Below are 26,800 nucleotides of genomic sequence, written 5' to 3'. Positions count from 1 at the left end.
GAAAAAAAAAAAAAAAAAAAAAAAAAAAACAGAAGGGGACGTGTGAGTGATGCGTTACAACCAACTATGACTATGTACAGCAGTAAATCTATGAAGTGGTCAAAGCTATCTTACTCTTTAGATTTTTTTGGGTCCACGTGCATGCTTTAATATTGCCTACTTTTTTCATTCTTGTACATTTTTTTCTTTCTTTTCTTCTTCTTTATGCTGTGTCCTACTTCTACAATTTATGAGTATGTTCTTATATAGTCAGAATATGCTACATACAAAGTTCCGATGATAACAAATTTATTCTATAGTTGCACAAAATATATTCTGTAGAGTAAAATGTAAAATGAGAAAGAGGAAAAAGGAGTACTGATCGATCTCCTTTTTATTGGAATATTTACTTTCAAGAAAAGGGACTACTATCATGAGAGATCGAAATTATAATTTTTTTTTACGGTTTTACCATTAAAAAGAAATCTTGTTTATTTTTTTTAACTAGGAAAATAATCTGAAAATACTGTGGAATTAATGTTATAGATTTAGGATTGGATGTACCAGAAAAGATATTAATTGTAATTTTATAGTCTATAATTCTCTCCAGGTTTTTTTTCTCAAATTTGAATTTTGGTTATGGCACAGTAGACTGACAATATCAACATATACTATTATATTTATAATTGATTCGTAGCTGCAAATTAGTCCACACAACCATAATGGATAGGGATTTTTACACAAAATGCCATTTATGAGTCAAATATTTTGTTTTTGTTATTTGTTTCAATAATTTTCAGTTTTGCCATTTTTTCCATTTTTAAATATAAAATATTTCAAATTTTTTTTTATAAAACACCTACTTTATAACAAAAACTATACCTAAAAAAACTGGAACCTAATAAACCCAAACATCATATTTAAATTTGTGTTCTTAAATATAAAAAGTGACATTTTGAAAAGTTTTTTGGACAAATGGCAAAACCTGTAAACACCCTCGAATGAGTCCCTATATAATAATTAACTCTAATGGATACCAAATCTGAAAAAAATTAACTAGGATAGATATACATATATATAGTCAAGCTATTATATATATGTTGATCGAGTAATGGAACCTGCAATGCAATGATAGTGAGAGATAATTTTTTTTTTTCAAAACTTATCAGTGGTAACAAATATGCAAGTACTTGACAAATAACATATGGTCAGATCTTCAAAAGTGTAGATAATTTTTCTATGTTATGAAAATTCATGAATTTTTTTATAGAAAATATTAGTAACGGTAAAAAAGTTTGAAAAATATTATTTATGCGATGGGATTAGATGTTATTTCGTTATATTACTATGGTTTGACCGTCGGTTCAAATCAATTACTTTGTTTAGTATTTAGGTCTTAGAATTGACTTTCCCTCAATACATGTATGGTTTATATCGTACCCGATGCACAATCATATAGCATTTTAACTATTTATTAATGAAACTAAACAAAGCAAATTAATTATGAATAAAATTACACTTGGGTTCTTAATTGAAAATGCTATTAGAGATTTGTGAATATGTAATTTCATTTGGTTTCTATTTTTTTCTATTTTTTTTTTTAAACTACCATAAGTTGTTTGTTCGACAAATTGTCTACACAATGCTTCATATAGTTTGAAGATTGGTTTTATGTTTTAAATCATGCATCTATGTTTAGATAGACCAGTTTTTGTTTTTGGCTAATGTAACTATGTCTTTTGACTGTTTAATTTCTGTACATGCATTGAATTTGCATTTGGTTTTAAGTTCTATGCATGTAACTTCCCCAACTCTTATAACACATTTTGTCTACTACTACTAAATACTAATATACATGGTTTAGTTTTAACGTGAGTTGTTCAAAAAAAAAAAAAGTTTTAACGTGTAAAAAATAGAATCAAAATTGATCAACAAAAAAAAAGTCTTCCTCAACTTCGTGAAATGAATGTCCCTATTTAATGTGTTACTAATTAAATGCTAATGACTTAAACTGAAAGATAATTATTAGTTTTGAATATACTATTTTTTTTTTTAATTTAAATCACATCAGAAGTATAACATGATATTCTTGAAGAAACCAAAATAACAATATTTGTTCAAATATTTAATTATTATAAATCTAATCATGTGTTGCTGTTAAAGAAAAATAATTAATCATGCGTTTGCAAAATTATCTTGTGAATGTCCGGTAAAAAAATCATTTGTGATACTATTATAAACGAGTTATTTATATTCAATACTATACAATAAATCTGTTTAACAACTTATGATGAAACAAAAAAAAAACAAATCAAATCTCATTGCATCTACAGAAAAAGAAAGAAGAGAAGATCTTATTTTCTAGTCCAAAATATTGGGAACCAATTATGTACAGCTTTGAAATAATCATAGAAGTTTAATTTTTTTTTTTTGTGTTTTTTCAAAGAAAAAAAAAGAAATTAGAAGCGTGTGAAAAACACGGATAGCAAGTAGTGGTGGAAGAGCGAGTGAGGGAACAAAGAGTACAGAAAAAAGCCTTGAGACGTACCACACCACACTCTCTCTCTCTTTCTTATTTATAAATTTGGTGGCAAATCCTAGGTTGCTCGCCACGTTACTTCTAGCTGTAAAATGGTAAGTTATAGTACTAACATTTTTAACTTACCTTATATATCTTCTTCAAAGATATTTTTCTCCTCACCTAATTTATACATAAACTTCCCAAAACAATAAACAAAAATTATATATCCTTCCCTAAATTAATACTATATCATTTCCACGTTTGGAAACATAAATATACGAATGTAACAACAACACACTGAATTCAACTTCGCATTTATTTTACAACTGTCAAAAAAACAAAAAAAAAACACATTAAGATTAAAAAAAAACATTAGTACGTGACAAGTTTGAAAAGTTAAAAAAAAAGATAGTTGTAAATAAGACGAAAGTACCCTCAACAATCATCATTAATTACTTAATGTCGGTCAAAGCCTGGTGGAGTGATATATAAATAATTAAAATATACTAGCAAACTAATAATAATGTTTTTGTTGAGAAGTAGTAGTAATAGTAATTAAAATAAATTACTGAAAAAAAAAAAAACCGGGACCGGGTATCTTGGGGGTCACGTGACATGAATCGCGAAGTTCGAGACTGAAAGCCACGCGCTGACTCAGCATATACAAGAAGGAGCCAAATATCTCGTATTGCCACGTGTCATCATGCGACTTGCTCTCATGAATGCGGCGTCCCGTATTTTAAAAAAATAAAATCTTCTCTATACCGAAACTACCCTTCAACTTTGTTGTTAATTACGGGAGGAGCGAAAAAAAAAATGAACAGGTTCGACAAAGAAAGGAAAGAAATAAAAAAATAATTATTATTATTTTCCATATTTATTAGTAGAAAGAAAGAAGAAAAATTGAATAAAAAAATTAAGGGCTAAAAAACCCCGAAGAGATCCTATAAATGAGGATTGTAAGAGTGAACTTGAGAAGGTCCTCTCCAACTTACAAATCGCTTTACAAACAAAATCACTGTTTCAATTACAACTCTCTCTCTCTCTCTCTCTCTCACCCAACCTAAACGATATAACAACAAAATCTTTTTTTTTTCTTGTTATATAAAAAAAAATCTTTCATATTTTTTTTTTGCTTCCCTTGATTCTCTCGAAATCTCTCTCAACAAACCCAGAAAGCTTTCCTTGATTCCCAAGTTTTATCTTCCTTTTTATTCTCTTCTTTTCATTTTGATGCGAATATAGAGAAACAAACAAGAAAAAAGAAAATGGAAGAGTTTATTGATTTCAGACCATTGAAGTACACAGAGCACAAAACATCAGTGACTAAATACACCAAAAAGTCACCGGCTAAACTCTCCTCCTCCGCCTCCTCCTCCTCCTCAGCCGTTGATCATCATCATCATCATCAGTCATTGAGAAAGGTTAGTATCTGTTTCACCGATCCTGACGCTACGGATTCATCAAGCGACGAAGACGAACAAGATTTCTTGTTTCCTCGCCGTAGAGTTAAAAGATTCGTTAACGAGATCACCGTCGAGCCTGCCTGTAACAACACCACCACCGGAGGGGTTTCTTTGAAGGATAAGAAACGACTCTCTTCCTCCGCAGATGAATCTCAGTCTCCGGCTAAACGTCATCTGGTCGCCGGCCAAACGAAGAAGTATCGTGGCGTTAGACAACGGCCGTGGGGAAAATGGGCGGCGGAGATTCGAGATCCAGAGCAACGTCGGAGGATTTGGCTTGGTACTTTTGAAACGGCCGAGGAAGCCGCCGTGGTTTACGATAACGCTGCTATTAGACTCCGTGGACCGGACGCTTTAACTAATTTCTCTATACCGCCTCAAGAAAAAGAAGAAGAAGAAGAAGAACCGGAACCGGTTATTGATACTAAACCGGAAATCAATATTACTACGACGACGACAACAACTACATCGTGTTCTGAATCAACTGAAGACTTCCAACATCTCTCATCTCCTACTTCTGTTCTCAATCTCCAGTCCGAAGAGATTCAACAAATACAACAACCGTTCAAATCAGCTAAACCGGAACCGGGTATTTCAGATGCACCGTGGTGGCATACCGGGTTTGGTACCTGTTCAGGTGAAACAGACGATTCGTTTCCTTTGGATACTCCGTTCCTAGACAACTATTTCAACGAGTCACCGCCGGAGATGTCTATATTTGATCAAACGATGGGTGGCATGGGTCAAGTGTTTTCTGAAAATGATGATATCTTTGGTGATATGTTCTTGGATGGTCAAAGTATCAACATTGGAGATGAGTTGATGACAAGTTCTAGTATCAAAGATATTGGTTCTATGTTTAGTGATTTTGATGATTCGTTGATATCAGATCTATTAGTTGCTTAATGATGATGATTATTATTATGTTGATGATGATGATGAAAGAAATAATATGTAGGTTTGGGTTTACAAATGAGTGGTTAGAGTTTAGATTGTATAATTAAACGAAATTATATGTCGGTTTGTGTTTAAAGAAGAGTGGTTAGGGTTTACATTTTATAATCAAACGAAATTATATATCGGTTTGGGTTCACAAAAAAATGGTTAGGGTTTAGATTTTATAGTTAAATAAAATTGTATTTCAATTTGTGTTTATAAAAAAATGACTTCGGTTTAGATGTTATAATTAAAAACTACAATATATTGTTTAGAATTAATAATTTTAAAATTAATTGATATACAAAATTTGTTTCCATAATTGAGAGAGGGTGAATAAGAGATGTTCATCCCTAGGGGTGAACCCAAAAATTGTACTTAAATATATATGCTTGATCAATCTACATTGTAAACGAGATTATTTATAGATAACCTCAAACCCGAACTCAATAATCATAAAATCTTTGTTATATGAGACTGTTTTTTTTTTGACAAATATATGTTTCATTCCATTAACACAGAACATACAACACAAAGGTCATTGTTTAAAATACAGCAAATAGAAGCAGCCAGTACAACAAAGACATAAAGGTAGATAAGGGTCATCGAGATTTTGATCTTGAAAGCTATGAACCAATTCCTTGCAAGGGAGTTGGAGCGTGTGAGGTCAAGGAATAACAATGCTTCTTCCATTGAAACATCGATGGATGAAGAGGTGGCCACTGTCTTGGAAAGAAGACCAAGCGGCGTTGAGAAAGCAAACACTGAGACCATCATCGGAGAGAGGATGTCTACCCGAAGGAGGGCTTTGCCAAAGGTTTGTTGAGGGTTAAATGTGCTCTGACTAGGGATAGTTATAGAGTTTGTAGCGGTTTTGGGTTCATAAGAGGAACGCTTGAAAGTGTTGTGGTAACCACTACATTGAGTTGGGATCATAATGCCACTAAATTTCAGGTTCTTAGACAGAAACTTCAAAAAGTTGATGAGAAATGGTTTCACGACCTCAAGAGGAAGGTAAGGTAATGGAGGGAGTTTGAAGACACATCGGTAACCACAGTTTCGGGACTGGATCATAATGTCGATTGCATTCAAGCTGCTAGCTCCAAAGGCAGAATCCCTAAGTGGTACTAACAACATGTTTTCTAAAGAAATCTCTAACCAAACTAGCAACAATGGTAGTTTATTATCCAAATGCAGTCTTCGAACAAAAGGTTCCATAAATCTACACAAAGATTGACTAGGGTGGGAGAGATTTGGGTTTCTATCAAACCTGGATAAAGGCGAAGAAAGTTCTCGTGGACCACCTTGTGTTAATGGGCTCAAAAGCCTTACTGGGCCGAGATTTGGGAAATCCGACAATGGAAACCCTAGTTTTCCAATCGGAGGCAGGGCTTTGTTCAAGCGGCGGCCATATTGAAACGAGGTCGGAATCAGGGGATCGAGCATCTCCGACGCGGGGAAGGATGCTGGGTGAGGATTCATAGCAGGGCCGGAGGCATCAGAAGAGAACACATGGGTCTCAGGGTCTCCGGTACTCGAGGGTGAAACCAAGGTGAGATGGCTGTCGTGTGCCGTCAACAACTCCACCAAGCAAGGCTCGAAAGATGGACCAAACAGATCTATTCCTGCCATCGCCCATACCTGGTATGAAATCACTTCTTGGTGAATCGAGAACCTAGATCTGAAGGTTTCTGGTTCTTATGATACCTTCTCCGGGAAAGGGGTGGGTAGCGTATAAGAGTTGCGAAGCTCCGACCGACAGCTACCCTCCTTTGATTTAGAATCGGGTACTTGTTGCATGTGGTTGGTGGGGGTTTGAGAAGGGTTCAAAAGGATCAGAAACTTAGTTATAATTAAAAAGAAGAAAAAAAAAGTGTAAACGAAACAGGAAGAAGGAGCCAGGTTATGTCCCGACGCCGACGAAGTTTTCCTTCGCCGACGTCGGAGAAGAGCATTTAAAGGGGTTTCTCGATTCTTGTGTCTGGGAGAAAATTGATGCTAGTTCATTCCTTTTATGTTATATGAGAATTTATTTCATCTTTTTGGGTCAAAAGAATACATTTCATTTAAAACTTTTAAGATACTGACATACTGTATAGTTGACGACTATTTTGTATTCTATTTATAGATCACATTTATGTTGCAATAGAAAGAAAAAAAATGTTACATATGCCGTAGGCTCATCGACTAGGCTAACAGCATTTCTAAAATTAGTTGCAACCAACGTACCATTATATCTTACTGTGTAAAAAGAACACCACGAAAATACTGCATCAGTTATCAAAGTAATTAAAATTAGTAACTCTCTCTTTTTACACCAAGAATATATTTATTATCAAAGTAACTGAGATTAATTGTAACTCTTCTCTTTTGTCTCAACTCTCAAGTCAATCTTCTAACTTTCTTTTTGGTCTGAACTATCTTCGAACTTAATGCAGCGAGACTAAGATTCTGGACGTCGCTTTTTTCTTCCTACGTGTTGTGTTATTGCCTTTTTGCCGGTTGGTATATTTGTTAATACTAATGAATAAGTAATGAAAAGGTATAAGAGTTCATTTGAAAATTCGGTCAATGTCGGAGAAAAGTAGGTGACAAATGACATTCAAAAAATAGTTTTACGTGAAAAAGGTTAAGCACACACATAGACTTAAATTTCATATGACATTTAATACGATCGACGTTTTTATACTATTTTTCCTCCACACACGATAGTATACACGATCGATATTTCTCTATTAAATTTCAATACTGATAAATGTGGTTTTGTAAAAATAATTTAATGGTTTGGCCTTCCCTTTTGTGACGTGAAAGGACATTGTCCCAAGATGGTTTCAATAAGGTTACCACTTGGTCTGTTATTGCCAAGACAGAGACATACGTACGCCTCATTCGGTTTCCGATAATAGTTATCATATTGTCTTTTATTTGATAATATAAACATTTACGTATATTTAGTTGCGTTTATTTTATTCCATAACATAATTACACTGGTTTTTTTTTTTTTTATCATCTGATAAAACCAAGGTTTTGAAAGTACAAGGAAAAACAGACTAGTTACTTGATAATGAGGTTACAAGAACCCTCCAAGGAACACGTCTGCAAGCAGAAAGATAAAAATAAGGTATCAGCAGCCATCTGCCAGCAAGAGGTCCTGAAGCCACGAGGGGCCTCCCAAAGACATATATGTTTGAAGACGACCATCTCGCGTCACATTTCCCGCTATGGCTCTAGTCACCTTGTTAGATGTTGCTGCGATATGTCTACATTCCCAAGATATAAACTCTCCAACAAAGTATATATATCACAGAGTGTGAACCAGAACATCGGCCAATCTTGGGAGTTATTTACCATTGACACCACCAAAGCATAATCAGGCTCAAAAATTACATGTTCCACATGCATTATCTGTAATGCTTCAACCGTCCATTTAAAAGTCTGTAACCCCGCCATAACCAAAGACGCAGAACTATTAAGAGCATTCCTGGCATGATACCTCACCTGACCAGTTGAGTCCCTCAGTAACCAGCATCCTCCAACCATCCAATCCTGATGCTTCCACGAGACACCCACATTACATTTTAATACCTCTTGTGGAGGTTTGCTCCATTTTGACTCCACACATATCGCCTTTTTATCCCAGGACCCCTTCACCTGGTATATGGCTTGAAGAGACTCCTTCCACAACTGTGATTCTTGGAATACCTTCAAGACCAGTTCACGTACATCCCCCTGCTTCTCTTGCAACACCATAGTATTTCTATATTTCCAAACACCCCAGAGCAGCCACGGAATCACAAGCCTTATTTCTTCTGGAATCAGACTGTCCTGTATAATTCCATCTAGGTGTTCCCAATTCTTCTCAACCTCAGTATCAGAGAACCCCTCACGTGGCAGTGGAATATGTGCTATAACAAAAGCTTATCGGGCCACATGGCACCCGAAAAGAGTATGACTTATTGTTTCTACGGAGGACCAACATACTCCACATCTCGGGTCTCTATTTAAACCTCTAGAGGCTAACCTATCAGAAACTGCAACGGCACCCGAAAGCATTCTCCAGAGAAATGTTTTGATTTTTGGAACTGTTCTCAGGCACCATATTTTTTCCTTCAGTGCATTTGAGTGTTTTACCGACTCTGAAGGAATCTCAACCTGAGAGATGAGTGAACTTGCCAGCCAATATCCACTCTTCACTGAATACGCCCCCGACTTGGTATAAGGCCAGATGAAACGATCTGGTAGAGAAACAGAGCCTACCATCGCCAAGATTCTTTTAGCATCCTCCGGGGGGAAGAGAACCTTAACCATGCCTTCTCTCCACTGACCAGAGACCGTATCTTTCAACTGAGCCACCTTTAAGCCCACATCAAAGAAAATTTGAGAACGGTACAGAGCTCGAGGGTGCTGATCATGTATCCACTTCTCCTGCCACACCAAGGTATCTTTGCCATTCCCTATGATCTTTAAAAGGCCTTTTTTGAGTAGTTCACGACCATGCAATATACTCCGCCATGCGTACGAGGGTCTTGATCCAGAACCACACTCTAGTATGGAGGAGTATCGAAAGTACCTGCTCTTGAAGAACTTTGCAATGAGAGAGTCAGGGTAATTAAGCATACGCCAAGACTGCTTGGCAAGTAAGGCTTGATTGAAGTCCCCAATGTCTTTGAAACCCAAACCTCCCTCTGATTTCGATCTGCACATCTTTTTCCATGCGACCCAAGGAATTTTTCTCTGTCCCTCTGTGTTTCTCCACCAAAAATTTGTCATGGCACTCGTAAGTTTTCTGCATAGATTCTTACTGAGACGAAAACAAGACATTGCATACACCGGGAGGGCCATCGCCACTGATTTCAGCAATACTTCCTTCCCCCCAACGAGAGAGACTTAGCATACCAACCATGGAGCCATTTCTTTAGTCTATCTCCAATGAAAGCGAGTAAGGCTTGCTTCGAGCCACTGAAGCACTCCGGTAAACCCAAATAGGAGCCTGCACCACCCTATGCCAATATCCCCAAGGTGTTCTTGATCATACCTTTTATCTGGTCATTTGTTGTGGCCCCAAATGTGATCGCTAACCTTTCAAAGTTTATTCTCTAACCCAATGCTCTCCCGTATAAAGTGAGGCAATTTAATAGTTCTATGAATTCCGTCTGAGTTTCTCGATATATAAATAAGCTATCATCCGCGAAAAGAAGATGTTGGACAGAGGGACACGAGCTGTTGAAGCTAAAACCTGTGAGACTACCTCGGGCTTGACTTCTTTGCAAACTATAAACTAGTGCCTCTGCACACAATATAAACAAGAAGGGAGAGAGGGGATCACCCTAACGGATACCACGCATAGGAGAGATGAAGCCATGAGTGTTCCCATTAATGAGAACTGAATATGAAACCGAACTAACACACACCATCACCCATTGCGTCCATCTGTCATGAAAGCTTATTTTGGAGAACAAGCTTTCCAGGAATTCCCACTCCACACGATCATAGGCCTTGGATATGTCAGTCTTAATGGCCACCATATCCTCATTAAACTTAGCATTCGTCCTTAGCGCATGTACAATTTCGTGGGCGATCAGTATGTTGTCAGAGATCAGTCTCCCTGAGACAAAAGCTCCCTGAGTTTCTGAGACCAGATGAGGAAGACAACATTTCAACCTCGAGCATAAGATGTTAGACACAATATTGTAAAGGACTCAACATAAACTTATTGGTCGCATGCTCGTCATTGTATTGGCATTAGGAATTTCGGTATTAAACAAATCAGAGTGTGGTTCCAATCCGATGGCATCACACGAGATATGAAAAAAACTTGAACCGCAGTGGTGATATCCTTTCCTATAATCTTCCAATACCTTTTAAAAAAGACACCAGTCCATCCATCAACTCCAGGGGCGTTGTCCCCGTTAACACTGAACGCTGCTTGCTTAACATCAGAGGTAGAAATGGGGGCCGTCAGAGTGTTGTTCATCCCCACCGTAACCCTAGCAGGCATCCCTTCCAAGAGATCCTCAAAACCATCTGGATTTGAAGAGGAGAATATTTCAGTGAAATACTCCACCGCCACCTGTCCTTTAGATCCTTCTTCGAAGACCTCATTCCCGTGTTTATCCACCAAGGAAGTTATACGATTCTTCAGTCTTTGAAACTTGACACAACCATGAAAGTAAGCCGTGTTCTTGTCACCGGCCTGTAACCAAGCTTGTCTGCTTTTCTGCTTCCAATATACTTCCTCTTCTCGAAAAGCCACAGAGAGATCCCCTTTTATTTGTTGCAGTTTTTGAAAACTTGGGGGCCTCTTTGTCGATTCCGATTCCAACTCCCATTTAAGTCGCTGGATCAAGTTATTGGAGTTAGTACAAGCAGTACGCTTCCATTTAGACAAGGCTCGTCTGTAGTGAATTAACTTCTCTGTAACTGAACTCCTTGTACCTGTCCCACCCAGTCTCCAGTTCCGTTGAATCAGGTCCTCAGTTTCTGGTTTATACGCCCAACGTTTATCATAGCAGAACCTACCATGGAAAAGACCAGTCTCTCCCACAAACCTAGTGATGATCGGAGCCCAAATACTCTAGATATCCTGTTCTGACACGTGGGAAAAGATCAAACCAGGCGTTATTGCCAAAACTTCTGTCCAGCTGACACTGAACCCAAACATTCTCCCTTCTCCCTCCCCATGAATGTTTGTTACCCGAGCTTGGAATTTCCTTAATGCGACAACTCCGTGCCATGTTGCGGAATGGATAAAAGGACCATTCTGGCCTAGCAGGACCTCCCAACTTCTCAAAGTTGTCCATGATTTCATTGAAATTGCCTGTTAGAAACCAAGCCTCATCTCTCTGTATACCAATTCTAATCAGTCTTTCCCTAACCTCCTCCCGTTTCTGTCTGACAGGATCCCTAGAAATAAATGTGACATAAAATGAAAGGGATCCTTTAGATATCTTCGTATCAATCAAACACGAATCTGAATGTAGAATCTCCACCGAGTACATGTCCTTCCAAAACAAAGCCAATCCCCCACTTAAGCCAACCGGATCAACCACATGTATTTTGTCATAACCTAACCAATCTAAAACTCCAACTACATGATCACTGGAGTTTTTAGTCTCCATGAGGAACAAAAAGTCCGGGAAATGTTCACGACGCATTTACTTGAGGCGTCGAACTGCCGATTTGCTCCCCATACCTTGGCAGTTCCAGCTGGTTATACTCATTGAGAGTTGGGTGGTTTCTGGAGAACCACCAAACCTGAATGTGTCGTGTTGTAGACAGCCACACCAGCCATAAAGACATTATGTAGTCGAGAGCTGGAAGTAAATCTCTTGTCCTCACTCTAAGCCGGGTCCTGAATGCCCAAACCAGATACTTCCCGCCTAATGTATTTGGATGATACCTCATTCTCCTCTAGAGCTTTCCTCTTTGGGTTGGTACCTCCGGTAGAGGACGCGCAAACCTCACCAGAATTCGCTATTGCAGGGGTTTGAGCCTTCCCAGTACTTGTGCCTTTCCTTCTTTTCCACGATGAAGCAGAGGATTGAGGACGAGCCTTCCCGTTATCTTTATTACCTCCATGATTACCAGATAAACCGAGTTGAAAACCACCAATGCCTAACAGTCCCAGGTTGTTAGTCAATTTCATAGATGCACTGGTCAAGAGATCCCCAACCGGAGGCACACTGTTCCCAATAAGTGTCTGAGACAGCTTCCCCTGACTACCTTTACCTAGATCCTCCTGACCACTGCTATCTACTACACCTAAAGTCCTAGTAGCCGGAACTGTGGTCGCCCTTTGATAGCCAAATACTAACCCCATATCCTTGGATAAATCTTGTGTCAGTTTAGGAGGTGCCTCCAGACGGAGCATAGAGTTCTGGGCTCGTGTGTCCTGAGAAATGGATTCTAGTGTAGATTTGAGCATTTGTTCTCTCTGAACTAGTAACAATGGATCCCCAGACACAAGGTATTTCTTCATTTCAGCTAGGACCTCCGGTGCAACGACATTAAATCTAGGTGGGAATCTTGGATGAGCAGATTGCTGGAGCAATGGGAAGATTGCATCAACCAAGTCCTTTGGGAACCGATTATCCCGAGAGGAACTGGCTACCTCTTGACCCGGATGGCCACTCTGCTTGGACGAACCAATGACCTTACCTTCTTTGTGGAGAAAGGGACACCTTTGTTTGTCATGCGTGACTCTCAAACAATGGAAGAAACGTTTTCGAACCCTCTCATAGTTCACATCAACAGTAGCCGTAATGCCTTTAAGGAGCAGAAGGGATTTCGTCTTGAACAGGGGGCTGGAGACATCAAATCTCACCTTGACACGAACAAAAGAATTATACTGGGACCTTTCAGGGTCAAAGGCGATCTCTTCAACAGCACCAATCCGCTCAGAGATCGTCTGGATTGAAGTAAGGGTCCTAAAGTTAGCTGGGATGTTGCTTAAACGGATCCATACTGAAAACGTGGACAGGAAATTCAGGGGTGGTGACTCAGTCCATCTCTCCATGATGAGACCCCAATAATCGAAGGTCCAGAATCTTGTTTTCAGTATTCTCTACATGTCGCTCTCCAGTTGGAAAATAAATTGAAATCGATCCTTAGACAGGGCAATACCTCGCACACGCTCATAAACTCCCCAGATCTGTGGCATCTTCATAATCATTCTGGCCATGTTTTGACACTCCGGATTGAGCAGGTGACCCAGGATACTCAATCGACACTCCACCATAGTATTACACTCGTTCGCTTTCGTTAGAATGACCGGGCTGTCATCCGAAATCACCATTGTTTCCAGCGCCAGATTAAGTGCTTCTGCCATAAGTAGCAAGAAAATCCTCAGACTCCAAAGTAGTTTGTACTCTTCCCAAAAAGGAGTAAAGGGTTGCGGCGGTGTTTCAAAAGCCCTAGATGACTCCCGTAAAAAATTAAGGATATTGGGAGAATATTTATCAAATCTGTCGAAGATGGAAAGAAAATCATCTCGATTTGGAGATCCCCTAAATGACTCCAGTGATAGAAACCAAATCCCGGCAGAAAAAGGAATTCTCCGGCTAGATATCCCACACTGACGGGGAGAGTGAAACCCTCTAACACAACAAGAAAGTCCTGAGCTCATTTGCAAATATAAACTCTTCTTCTTAAATTACACTGGTTTAAGTATATTATTTTATACCTATTTTACACAAATATATTGGAGTTCACCGCTCCACCTGTAAACCTTTTATTTCGAATGATCACACCATCATTACTCACATGAAATATATATTATATAGTTGTGCATAATCTACCGTTGATTATAGAAAATTATCATAATAGCTATGGTTCATCTTTCTCTGTTCTGTTATGTGTTGAGACTTGAGTCATAACTCATACATAACACATATGGAGATCAAGTTAACTAGAAAAGTATATTTTATATTTTGGCTATAAAAATCAAGTTCGCAAGAAGAATTTAATAGTTTTAGTACAATATTGTCCGTTAAATTTATTATTGTCACTTGAATTTGGGTAAGAACTAGTTCCAGCATATGTCATATATGTTACTTTCATTTTATGTTAACAAGGTATTGATCAGAAACTTTATAAACTTTAGACTTTCGACTAATGCTGAAAATTTGTATGATTAGTTTTAATATTTCGCTATACCATAATACGTAATTTGGATTAAATATGCTAAAATGACTCTCTGACCACACCAAAAAAACAAAAAGAACTGTGTACTATAATAAATTTGAATTTTAACTACTAGCATCCATATATTAATCACCAAAAAGAAAAACGTTGTATCAGGTAACAGTCATGATTATTTCCATTAATCTTGAATTAAAACTAACATATCCCTAATCGAGTGATTATGGCTCTGCTTGTGTTTGTAATTCATCAAAACATATAAAATCCGTATATACATGCACGCATAATGCATCTGCATGATGCATGCTTGATAAGGATATCTTAAATTAGTGATAATTCAAGTATATTATAACATGGAAGCTAAAGATCATGATGTCTTTCTACTCACGTGAGTCCGTGTTCGTTACATTCAATTTGTTTTTCCTTTTCGTACTATTTTCAATATGTAATTACATATACAGTTGCCCTTTTTGGAGTATCGAAAAAGTCACCATAGACAAGTTGTTTAAATTTACTTTTCTTAACAATTTTCCTACACTTTGAGGTAACTTTATTCTTTCTTTTTTTTTTTTTCACTTTTACAATTACGTACTTTGAATCAGTCTTATATATAGGCATGTCGAAAATTTGTTTTACTATGAGGCATTTTGAAGCTTTAAGTTTTTTACTTCTTTATGTAACAAATATTGTTTACCTTTGTGTGCCCGTGGTTTTGTCGTCCACAATAAAAAAGGATCAAACTTACCGTTTAGGTTTAAAATCAATTACTGGAAAACTTATTTGCTTGAAGATCCTGGAAATTATCTATAGGATAATTAATTTATGTAAAACCTACTTAATACCACACAAAGGTAATAATATTGAAAAACAGAAAAACCTTCAAAACATACGGAAACGTGCTAATGAAGAGAGATGGGTCAAAGACTTTAACCGAACTTATTTGTTGGCATGATGAGTGGCAACACCTAGACCCCTACCTCACTGACCCCACTTTATAAGCTTTAGAAGCATTTCATATGTACATACAGTGTGTGGAACAGTGGAAGTAATTAATATAGACTATAGAGTATATAACCCAATTGACATTTTAACCTTACAAAATATATAACATATATTTTAGAGTAATAACAAAACAGTAAAGTTATGTTCAAGTAACCTTTTTTTTACGAATTTACTATCAATTAATACTTAATATCTGAATTGTATATAGTAAAACGTAGCTAGCTTAGCGCGATCGACTAGAAATGGTTGTTTGATATATACTTACACAAATACGGTATTTTAGAAGAGGATCTTTAACGACCTCATCAGATTTGTTGGACTAAATTGTTTTTAGATCCAGAAGTCAGGAGTTCAAGTTATGCTTTAGAAAAAAACCACATTATATGTTTTTAATTCGGCTTAAGGAAAAAATACGTGCCTCAACTGAAAACAAGTTGTTATCGACAATTTAGAAAAAGATCTTTAATACGTAGTTTCAATTGAAATTTTCATCTGCTATGATATAAAACCTGATGTTTTGTATAAGCTAGTTGAAGACCTTGGCATCGGAGATCAAACTTAAATAATATTGCCGAGTTGTGAAATTAAATCCGTTATACAATTCCGCGAATAGAATCGACCCCGATTGATCTGAATGGTTAAATCAACATACGCGCCTACGCATATATATATTATAAGCATGCGATATTTATGTGTGTTTATGATTTTCTTCTTTATTTAATTTTTTTGGCCGTTTATTATACAATAAAACGAAAAAAACAAACGTGGAATCAACTAAAATTTGTAATAACGAAAAGTTGACGTTACTCTTATCAAATATATAACACTATATACTGAAATTGTATATGCCATTTAAATTCAAAATTAGTGTGAGATTTCTCTGATATATAAAGAACAAATCTCTATGGTCGAGAAAGAGAAATATACTATAGAACAAATCTTCGATAATATTTTAAAACTTTTGAGGACAGACATTGACAAACGTGAACGCCCCAACTGAGCTGGCCTCTTAGGTAGGCTCATATAACCCTGCAAAGGAAGCTCACATTTTTGTCATTTTTTGTCTCACAAAAGTTCCATACAAAGTCCAAAACCATTTAAGCTAACTATTTCTTTCCTTGTAAAAAATTTCAAAAAAGAAAAAATTTACGGACACATATATACGTAAATATATATGTTCTAGCCACAATGTTCCACCAGAAATAGACAATAAACACATCGACCATCTAACTTTTTAATTAGCACCGCTCATGCATTATAAAATACAGTTATATACCTTCACGTATATGTGTGAATATACGCATCTTAGAGTTCATGTCAATGTTCCAAATAAACGAAATGAAATCACAGGCACTTGTCTATATGAATCTACCAAGAATGTGAGAATTGTCTATTGTCTTCTTTTTACCGCTTTTTTTAGTTACCAAAAAAAAAAAGTTACTTATTATATTTTCAAACTGACGACAATTTGTTGCCAAAAAAAAAAAAAAAAAAAAAAAAAAAAAAACTGACTACAATTTTATACAAATTTCAGACTATATAAAATTGAATACAGTTTTCTTTGTCTTCAAACATTCCAAATAAACATTTATTTTGTTTAGTATGTAAAATAACGCATATCATGGCATTTATTTTACACAGTAATTACGGAGTACTTATTTAGGTTGGCAATAAAAATGAATATATATACTTTTGTCAGGTTGCTTTGAGGTCACAGAGCCGTCTTGCTACAGAAGCTGCATATAATTGTAGTCCTTTTTCAATTTTCTTTGTATATACAGCTTACATGCATTTCTTTTTCTCCTTTTTTTTTTTTTGTTATTTACACCAATAGAAAGAAAGTCACGCGTCTTCAGTCAGCTCACACGTAAATATTTGGCCAAAATTTTACTTTTAGACTATATGATTTACGAGTAAGGGAGGGGCTTTATCGATAAGTGAAAGCCATTATCGTTGCAGTAATTTAAATTCCATTAAAAGAACTTATGGAATCATAAAAAAAGAAAAATGGAAATAATGTACGTAGAGAGTTAATTATTTTTTTTTGTAAAATTATGAATTTTCATTAAAGAAATTCAATTATAGTGTTTACAATAGCTTTGGAAATTTGAAATAGCCCTTGCCACAAAAAAAAATAAAAGACAAAGGATATCTGAATAATACAGAGAAAATAGATTCCCCTGTTTTGTGAAATAGACAAAAAGAAGAGATTCTTTGTTTTTGATACGTGTATTTTAACCAGTCATGCAGTAGCCGTTTGAATTTTTTCCGATGGCTCTTTGCAATGATGGCATCTCGTATCTGCCTATCCAGGAGCTTGAATAGGATGTGTGATGGTGTTGCCTGGTTGTTGTGAAGGTGCACATTTCTCTCGGTCCAAATGGTATAGATAGTTGCTTGTGCCACCAGTCGTCGAAGATTCTGGGAAGATGTCGCATCTGGCATGTCCAACCAAGCAGAAAAAGCATTCCAAGTGTGGAAAACAAAAGGATTGTAGCCGAGTCTCTTAGTTGTTAGGAGCCACAGGTCCTCACTGACCTCACAATGCAAAAACAGATGGTCTCTTGTTTCAGACTGTACACCACAGATGCAAAATTTGTCCTCAACTTTCATTCTCCAGCTTGCCAGTCTTGATCTTGTTGAGAGTCGATTTAGGTGGTGATCCATAGCATGAAAGCGCGTCTCGGAATTACTCCTTTGTACCACACTTGTTTTGCCCAATGTGGTTGATGAGACCATGGACAGCTCAACCAAAGAAGATGGATATGAGGAGCATCTTACACCAGAAGAAGCATTGGAAGAGCAGCTTGAACCAGAGGAAGCACCAGAGGAGCAGCTTGTACCGGAGGAAGCATCGAAGGAAGCGTTGAACGTTCCGGCGGATCCTTTAACAAGATCAAGGTCCAGGAGGTTCAACCAAGCTATCAATGGACTAATCAAGGAACTGTGCAAGAAGCAGGAAGACGTGGCTCAAACCACTTGGACAATGCTCACAGCTCAAGGTGCTCGGTAAATGGTAAAGTGTTTCTTATGCACTCTTTTTCCCTTGTCAAGTTTTGTCCCTTTGGGTTTTCTTGACAAGGTTTTTAATGAGGCCTAAGTAATATTTTCAAAACCCCTTTGCCAGCCCATTTCGTGGTCCAAGGCCCATCTCTTTACCTTAGCCCATTTTCTATCTTTTCTTGACAAGGTTTTTAATGAGGCCTAAGTAATATTTTCAAAACCCCTTTGCCAGCCCATTTCGTGGTCCAAGGCCCATCTCTTTGTCTTTGCTCATTTTCTATCTTTTCTCTCTTATTCAAACTTGCATTTATTGCTTTGTATTTTCCTAGACATTATGCATGAGCTTGACCTTGTTAAACCTCTTTCATGATTTCCTAGGCCTTTAATTCCTCTCTTCTACTTCGTGCCCCCTTCTCCTATAAAAAGACAATGTAGTTCTCATTTGTTTCTCATCAAACATTTTAATCAAAACCTTCTTTCTACTTGTTTGATCAGAGAAGTGTGTAGTATCTTCTCAACTTGTTTACTTCTTAGTGTGTCATATCTAAGTTGTAATCAAGCATGTAGTCTAAGAGATCTCCATCTCTCTTAGAAGTACACTTCGTTCTTCCCCTTCAATCCGCTGCAATTCCACCCCTTCACCTTCTCCGCCGTTCATCTCTCCATTCCGCTGCATCTTCAACCCTTTCACCTTCATCATTTTGTTCATCCCTCTTCAAGACCTTGCAAAGTGTGTCCTTGGGCATAGATCCTCATTTAGGAGTCTATCAGTGGTGGTGCTTGTCATTGCCTAATGACCTCCCAGGTCCTCTTAGCGCTGAAATGGTCCAGTAGCTCATCCTCAATTTTCCAAAAAAATCTAACCGTCTCAGAACATAGAGAGGGAACTTTTTGTGTCGTGAGGTAGATGTGCAAGAGTTCCGCTTGGGGAGATCTAGCAGGTCTAATTTGCCATCCATCATCTGAACAAACATGAGATATTGTTGTTGATATTGGTATTCCTGTCTGAGAAGGACCGTAAGCCCCAGAAATTGGATCAATGGACCAAATGGAGACCACCAATCGGACCAAAAAGATATCTTTTCACCATTTCCCAACTCACATCGAAAGAATCTGCTTGCAAGAGGCCGGAAACAAGAATATAAAAAGCGTAAGGGCGAACTTAATTAAAGAAGTTTTTCACTAACCGAAGTAGTCAAATTTTATTTTGCTTGTGTAGGCTTAGACCATCTCCAATGGTTTTCCCTATTTTTTCTTCTATAATAGAGATCTTTATAATAGAGGTGAGTTTTACTCCAATGGTCCTCTATTCTCACCTCTATAATAGAGTTCCTCTATTTATAGATGAATCCTTTGTAAGAGCATTTCCAATGGTTCTCTATTTTTTTCTCTATAATAGAGATCCTCTATAATAGGGGTGAATTTTACTCCAATGGTCCTCTATTTTCACCTCTAAAATAGAGATTGCTATTTTTTCCTCTATTTATAGAAGAACTCTATTTATTCTTATAAAGGGTTCCTCTAGAAATAGAGGAACTCTATTATAGAGGTGAGAATAGAGGACTATTGGAATAAAACTTACCAGAATAGAGGACAATTGGAATAAAACTTACCTCAATTATAAAGATTTCTAGTATGGAGAAAAAAATAGGAAAAATTATTGGAGATGATCTAAGAAAAAATAGAATTCCTCTATAAATAGAGGAAAAAATAACAATCTCTATTTTAGAGGTGAAAATAGAAGACTATTTGAATAAAATTTACTCCTATTATAGAGAATCTCTATTATTCACAAAAAAATAGAGGACTATTGCATTGCAGATGCCATACGTTAACAGAGTTGAACCGCAATTTGGTCTTCGTGTGCATGGGAAATCACACTAATTTAATTGGTCTAACGAAAAAGTTTGCACCTTTCCACATGCATTTTCCATGTCGTTTTTCATATACTTTATTCAACGGTCGGAAAAAATACTATATATTTCCCACAAGAATTTATATCCCAACGATTTAATAGGTTATAACGAACTAAGAGGCTAGAGTGACTATATATAGGGTATATGAAGTATGAACATATACAATGTACTGTGTTTGTTTCTTTTTGGCAGATATTGCTAAAAAAAATGAGCTTTAATGAAAAATCACGATGGCCTTCGGTTTCTTTTACGCAAGTGGGTAAAATTTTCTAGCCGCAATTCATTTTATTTAGTTTTATGAAGCTGTATTTGGTCCCCTATCTATCTCCTTTTATCATAACTACGTATCTGAATTTTTCTGTTTCTCAAGATCTTCCTTCTGAAATTTTGTTGTACCTTATAACTGAGAGATTTGTATATAATTTCTTTGTAGAGTCATGCTATATCTTTACTTTGTCGGTAAACTTTCTATAACGTGGTAAATTCTATATAGTAGTAGTATTTTTTTTTGGTCAAACAATGGTAGTAGTATAAATTGCTACATTTACATTCCACAAATAGGAAGAGAGTGACTAATTAACGCAGCTAGTGATAACGTGTACATGTGGGATGTGGCATGCTATGAAATGTGGGATTTTGTTCTTTTTTCTTCTTTCCCTGAACCAAATCAGATTGGTTAAGTGTAGTCACACGATATTATCTCGAGTTTAATTTTTTTTGGGGTTGGAGGGTGGTGTCGACATTCATAGTGGGGTGACATTCATAAATAGAAAGTTTTGATACGTTATATGAAATTACGCTAGATATATATATATATATATATATATATATATATTTTTGTCAATGCATGGGACCGAAACTTTCTCATTAACTTAGATATTTTCTACAAACTTAGAAATTCGGCAAACAACGGCACAAACGGCGTATGTACAAAATAAAATGTAATTAAATTGTGATCTTAAGTCTGAAAAACAAAATGTATTAACTATAAAACTAAAGCTATACCAGAGATTACCAAAATGTTTAACCTAAAATACATTGAAAAATGTCGTTCATAATTAACGTGTTCGCTATTTCAAATAATCTTAACTTCCTCTAACTATATAGTTCATAATTGTCTTTCAATTTTGTCAAGTCCTGAACAATGAAAGTGAGAATGATGAAAGCTGGAGAAAGAACCAAAATTCTATACATTAAAAGCGACAATGATGAACCGGATGAACCGGAGATTATTCGGACATACTACTTTAACAACCTTCTCATGTTTAAGGTACATACTGAAAACGAAAATGATAAAAATTAGGCAAGGATGGAACTGATTAGATAGCATTTCTATTTATCTATTCTTCACTTTGAGCGAGTGTCGGAGTGCTCTCAAAATATCAACGTTCCAAAAATCTCCCGGTTTACTTTTCGTACGTATGAGTCAAATTTTAAGCCTTAAAATTTACAGTTTAGAGCTCAATTTTTTAAATTTTGAAATCTACAAATGGAAATTGAAACTTAAATTATGAGCAAATTTTATTTTTAAAACTCGACAACTTTTTTTTTTAATTGTTTATCGTAAAAAAAAAAAAAAAAAAAAAAAAGAGAATGTTGAGAGACAACGAGAGTACAAGCTCACGTGATTTGGTCATGGGATCTGCGTTTCCGTAGTGCACAATCACATGATTCATTTTAGTAGTGTAATAAAAAGCCCAACCACGTGTCCCATTTAACTATCCACGTCAGTACATAGGTTCGTTATTATAGCGAAACGTGGCGTGAAGCTTTTTGTATTTTGTTAAAATGGAATACAAGAGAAGTACAATCTTATGGTTTTAACTTGTTGGTCGGAGTATGGATGGGATCAAAACTAATAGATGTCCAGAAAGGCATCTGATGATTCATAGAGATTTTTTACTTTATAAGTTTATGTAAAAAAGTACACATTTTGAAACCACTAGACATGCCTTATGATCTTATCTCTACACTAATGTTTCTGTTTTTGTTGAACCCATTCCATCCACCATCAGATCATACGTAAAGATTTTATGTACTGTTGTTATTCTTACCCAAAATCTTATAAAGGAAGAAATTAAGATATGGAATGATAAGTAATATGTGTGACCCATGTTAATAATTATTTAGAAGGTGGCAAAACACTTTCTACCCGTTAACATCAGCTTTTTGTCGTATCATTATGGAGCACATTGGCTATTTTATCATTATTAGTTGGTCCAAACCCTTTCTCCTTTTATCTATAATCAGCATTTGATAATGAATATCTAATTGTTTTATTTTCGATTATCCCCATGTTATAAACTACCACGAGCGATCATTTGCTTATCTTCTTGATGAAGGAGATAAACATACAGAAAGATCAAAATTGATAAAACACAACTATGATTATGTTGTGGGATTACAAGTATATGACTTTGGTTATCATTACTATTTCCTGCATTGCATGAAAGCTATTTTTTTTTTAATTACAAGTGAAAACTATTTTCTAGTCATGCAATGCAAGAAACATAACCCACGATTTTTTAGAAAATAGCTTTCATGCTATAGAAAAATAGGTAGGTAGTCGCATAACCTACGACTCCGTTAAGAATTCATATGAGAATTTGCTATTGGCCTTCTTTCGCATATAGATATGTATTTCTTTTAGATTTATATTGTCTTCTACTAGTTTATAATATTATGTAACATTACCAATCATAATCTAAATGTGAAAAAAGTATTTTGTTTTCGGTCTTAGCCATTCTATCTAGACAAGAAAAAAACATTGGGTTGACCTATTTACGCAGGAAAACCGGGTCGGCAGGCTGACATTTCCCAAAATGCGAACCGGGACCTACAAAATTCGAAATCAAAGTAAGGTATTTTATTTATACGTCTAATCACATTGAAAAACATGTTTACAAAATAAAAATAACAAACGACAGCACACAAAGGTAGAAGTCATTTATAACGTTAAGGGTGTAGAGAAAAAGCTGTGTGTACAACAAAAGTTAAAGAAAAAGAGAGACAAAACAGATCTTAAGGAAAAGATTTGTGTTATATTCACATTCATGTTTCCTTCATTCTACCAATTTGGACTCATTCTATTTTCCCCATTATCATCTTGATCCCCTATTATATTTACTTTGTTCACATCAACATAACCAAAAATAAAATTTCATTAGAAATATACGTTATTCATCGTGGATATTTTGAACTTTTTAGAAACGATATTTTATAATTATGACCAAAAAAAGAGAAACTATTGCTACATTCTGGAACACAAGTTATGGACTCATACGATTCCCACTTAAATAACGAAATTACTAGATTAATATTCTTCTGAAATCGTAATTTCGTATTGTGTGTTTTTAGAGAGATTATTTATTAGGCATTATATAGTATAGACCATCAATAAGTAGTCGAAGTACCTAAGTATTTGTTTGTTTTCTCATAATTGGCAAATGACGTACACTGCACCCTTTGCAATTGAAAATGACGTTCCTTATCAAATCAACTCAATAACTTGTTTAGGCAGAGCCGGCCCAAAAGCCAGGCCCATGAAGCATTTGCTTCCGGCCGCATATTTTATAAAAACATTTCGGCCCTACTTTCCAAAAGGTTTCTTTAATCCAGTGGTAATATCCCTCCCTGTAGAGTACGAGAATTCTGGTTCAAATCCAAGTGCTAGCCTTTTATTTGTTTTTTCTTCGACAGCTAATACCTTTTTCCGTTTTTGGCATAAAAAACAAATTTTTTTAACATAAGCAGCCCTTTTTTTTTTTTTGCTGGTGGCCCTCAAAAACTTAGAGACGGCTATGTGTTTAGGTGTTCCATTTCTTTATTTAACATGTTATAAGAAGCCTTAACCTTTTTTTTTTCCTTGACAATTTTTGTGCCAGGGTTTTCTGATATCCAGAAGCAGTGCGCATGACCAGACCGAGATAGAGCTCCCGGCCGGGATGGTATGCGAAACCACAGATCAGGCGAGCGCAAGATCAGCTAAGAAGCCTTTAACTTCTCCCTCATTTTAAGACTTATTAAATGCGTGCCTATTGACGCTTATGGGCCTAAGGTGGAACATAGATGGGCCAATATTGGTCCGATACATCCGTTAATCTTCGCTACGCCTCAAAAATTTGCCGATCAGTACCGAAGAGCCAAGAGATCTTGTGGATTACAAAGAAGCCTAACCACAATTAAAATCAATAAAACAAACAAAAATTTAACCAGTGATTGAAAATCAAAACGAGATAGACAAGAAACGATATTTGCATCAGAAGAGCTCAGAAAATTCCAACATATTGCCTCCAAGTTCTTATCCTTTCACTGATAATATCGAAAACAAGATCATAAAAGAGCAGCAATTGTCTTCTTGGAGGATTTGGAGGCATCTGAGTATCATCACGTGTAGAGGACAAGTTCGGTCTTTGGTCTTAACCACGAGCCATCATCACGTCCAAGTGGTCCAAACTTCTGTCACCTGAAGATATCTCTCCTCTTCTTCCATATGTTTCCCTTTGTTGGCTTCTGTAGAATCTGTCTTCTTTCTTCTGTACATGACGTTCACTAGTAGCCACTTGGTGAAGATGTAGCATAGCAACCATGCTAATGGCGAATATAGCAGCGTTTCCAAGTAGGCCTCTCACATGGTTGAATCCAAGTGCTCTTTTGGCAAACCCGAAAGTCGAGGCAAAGGCAGTGATTACAAAGTTTGACTTCTGGCCATCGGAAGGAGTAGAGTTTGCTCCAGATGGGTTTAGCAAGGATTCGTAGAGGTGATCAGGCGAGACGAAGTGACTGGCGGTTTTAATGCTCCCAACAAATGCAAGAGCTTCCTCTAAGACTCCGTAGTTCTTGCCGTGGTGTTCAGCCAATCTCATTGCTAGTAATATTCTGCTCTGCTCAAGCCGGGCAACCGCGACATCTCTCTGTTCTTTGCTGTGTATGTATAGTCTGCAGAGCAAAGCGAAAGAAGTTTTACATATCGTCTTTTAGATTTCGAGATCAGTTGATAGAAGTGGACATGGTGAAAACTGACCAACCAGATAACTAAGATGAGAGGCAAAGACAAAGAACATATCTCCTATATACAAAAAAGCTTCCATACTCTTGTTCTCTGGTCTAGAGAAGTCTATAATGTGCTGCGAAACAGATTTTGTATATCTCTACTTCAGCTAACATAAGACTATAACAATCTTTATGCATATACAACCCCTGGATCAAAATAAATCTCCCAAATAGTGAATGCTCAGAACAGCAACTTCATATAGAACTAGCAAACTAGATATTCTTATCATAAAAGTGGAAGAAGTTTGAATCAGTTTTGTTCCTCAGAAGTTTCATAACAAATCTGAAACTCTTATTCGTAAACATAGCTATGGACTTACCTACCACAAGACCTAAAACCTAACTACACATAATAACCAAATAAATTGTAACCCTAAATTGCCTCAAATCGGCTTAATCGTGAGAATACAATCGATTCCAGAGAATTTGAATACTCATCTAGCTGAAGGATTTGCTTAATTATATTCAGAAATCAGCACAAACCCTAAGTGATATATAACAAAGCTATTTTCCCAAATTTCACAACACATTCGTCTCTTCAATTTCGCTTCATATCAATGGAATCGGAACAATCGGAGAAAAAAAACAGCGAGACTCACATGGAAAAACTCAAGCTGGTCTTCAAGGTTCTCAAGAGCGGTTCGAATAGCGTTAAGACTCTTGGCCTCTCGCATCGTGGAGTCGTCGTTATCGTCAACGGCGAATCCTTTGATGAAAACATAACCCGGTCGGTTATCATCTCCGCCGTTTGGGTGATGATGAGCCGTCTTCCTCTTCTCCGATCGATTCGAAGGTTTAACGGATTTTAGGAAGTGAGACCTCGAAATCAAGTGAATCTCATCGCTAAGCTTGTCATGTAGATCCCAGATTTTCTCAAGAACAGCTTCGATTTCTTCGATCTCCATTTCTCCCATTTCATTGACACACACAAAAAAGAGGAAAACAAAAAAAAACAAATAAAGCAAAAGAACAAAAAAAAAAGAGCAAAAAGTACTTCCTTCTTCTTCAGACTTTAATTGTGGACTCAAATTAAGCGCTCCGGTGAATTTGATTTCCGGATACGGGTCAAAGCCCCGTTTTTCAAAACCCCGACTCGGAAATGTGTTAAACAGCTGGCAGCACGGACTATGCACGTGTCTTTTTATTAAACTCATTGGGCCTCTATACTGCGTTGCACTGAGGCCCAAAAGCATACCCATCATCCACGTTGGTCGGTCTCACAAATGCATGTGAATAGTCAAATTGTCGCATAAGCATGGACACGTGGGCTGTTAAAAGCTGACGTG

The 26,800-nt window shown here is 36.6% G+C and overlaps 1 protein-coding gene and 1 pseudogene across 1 annotated transcript; one reads left to right on the top strand and one right to left on the bottom strand.

The window, feature by feature from the left end:
- On the top strand, window positions 3,503–4,945 carry LOC104761340 (ethylene-responsive transcription factor CRF3-like). Its single transcript, XM_010484416.2, has one exon. It carries the CDS (start codon window positions 3,769–3,771, stop codon window positions 4,870–4,872), a length of 1,104 nt encoding a protein of 367 aa, XP_010482718.1. The 5' UTR covers window positions 3,503–3,768; the 3' UTR covers window positions 4,873–4,945.
- On the bottom strand, window positions 24,681–26,741 carry LOC104761339 (annotated as a pseudogene).

The sequence above is a fragment of the Camelina sativa genome, chromosome 18 (genome assembly GCF_000633955.1).
Source record: "Camelina sativa cultivar DH55 chromosome 18, Cs, whole genome shotgun sequence".
In the NCBI taxonomy this organism is placed as follows: domain Eukaryota; kingdom Viridiplantae; phylum Streptophyta; class Magnoliopsida; order Brassicales; family Brassicaceae; genus Camelina; species Camelina sativa.
The sequence above is the reverse complement of the archived record's forward strand: the minus strand, read 5'-3'. Positions and strand labels throughout refer to the sequence as shown.

Coding starts and splice junctions, on each gene's coding strand:
- LOC104761340 (XM_010484416.2), top strand. CDS start 3,769: ATGGAAGAGTTTATTGATTTCAGACCATTGAAGTACACAGAGCACAAA.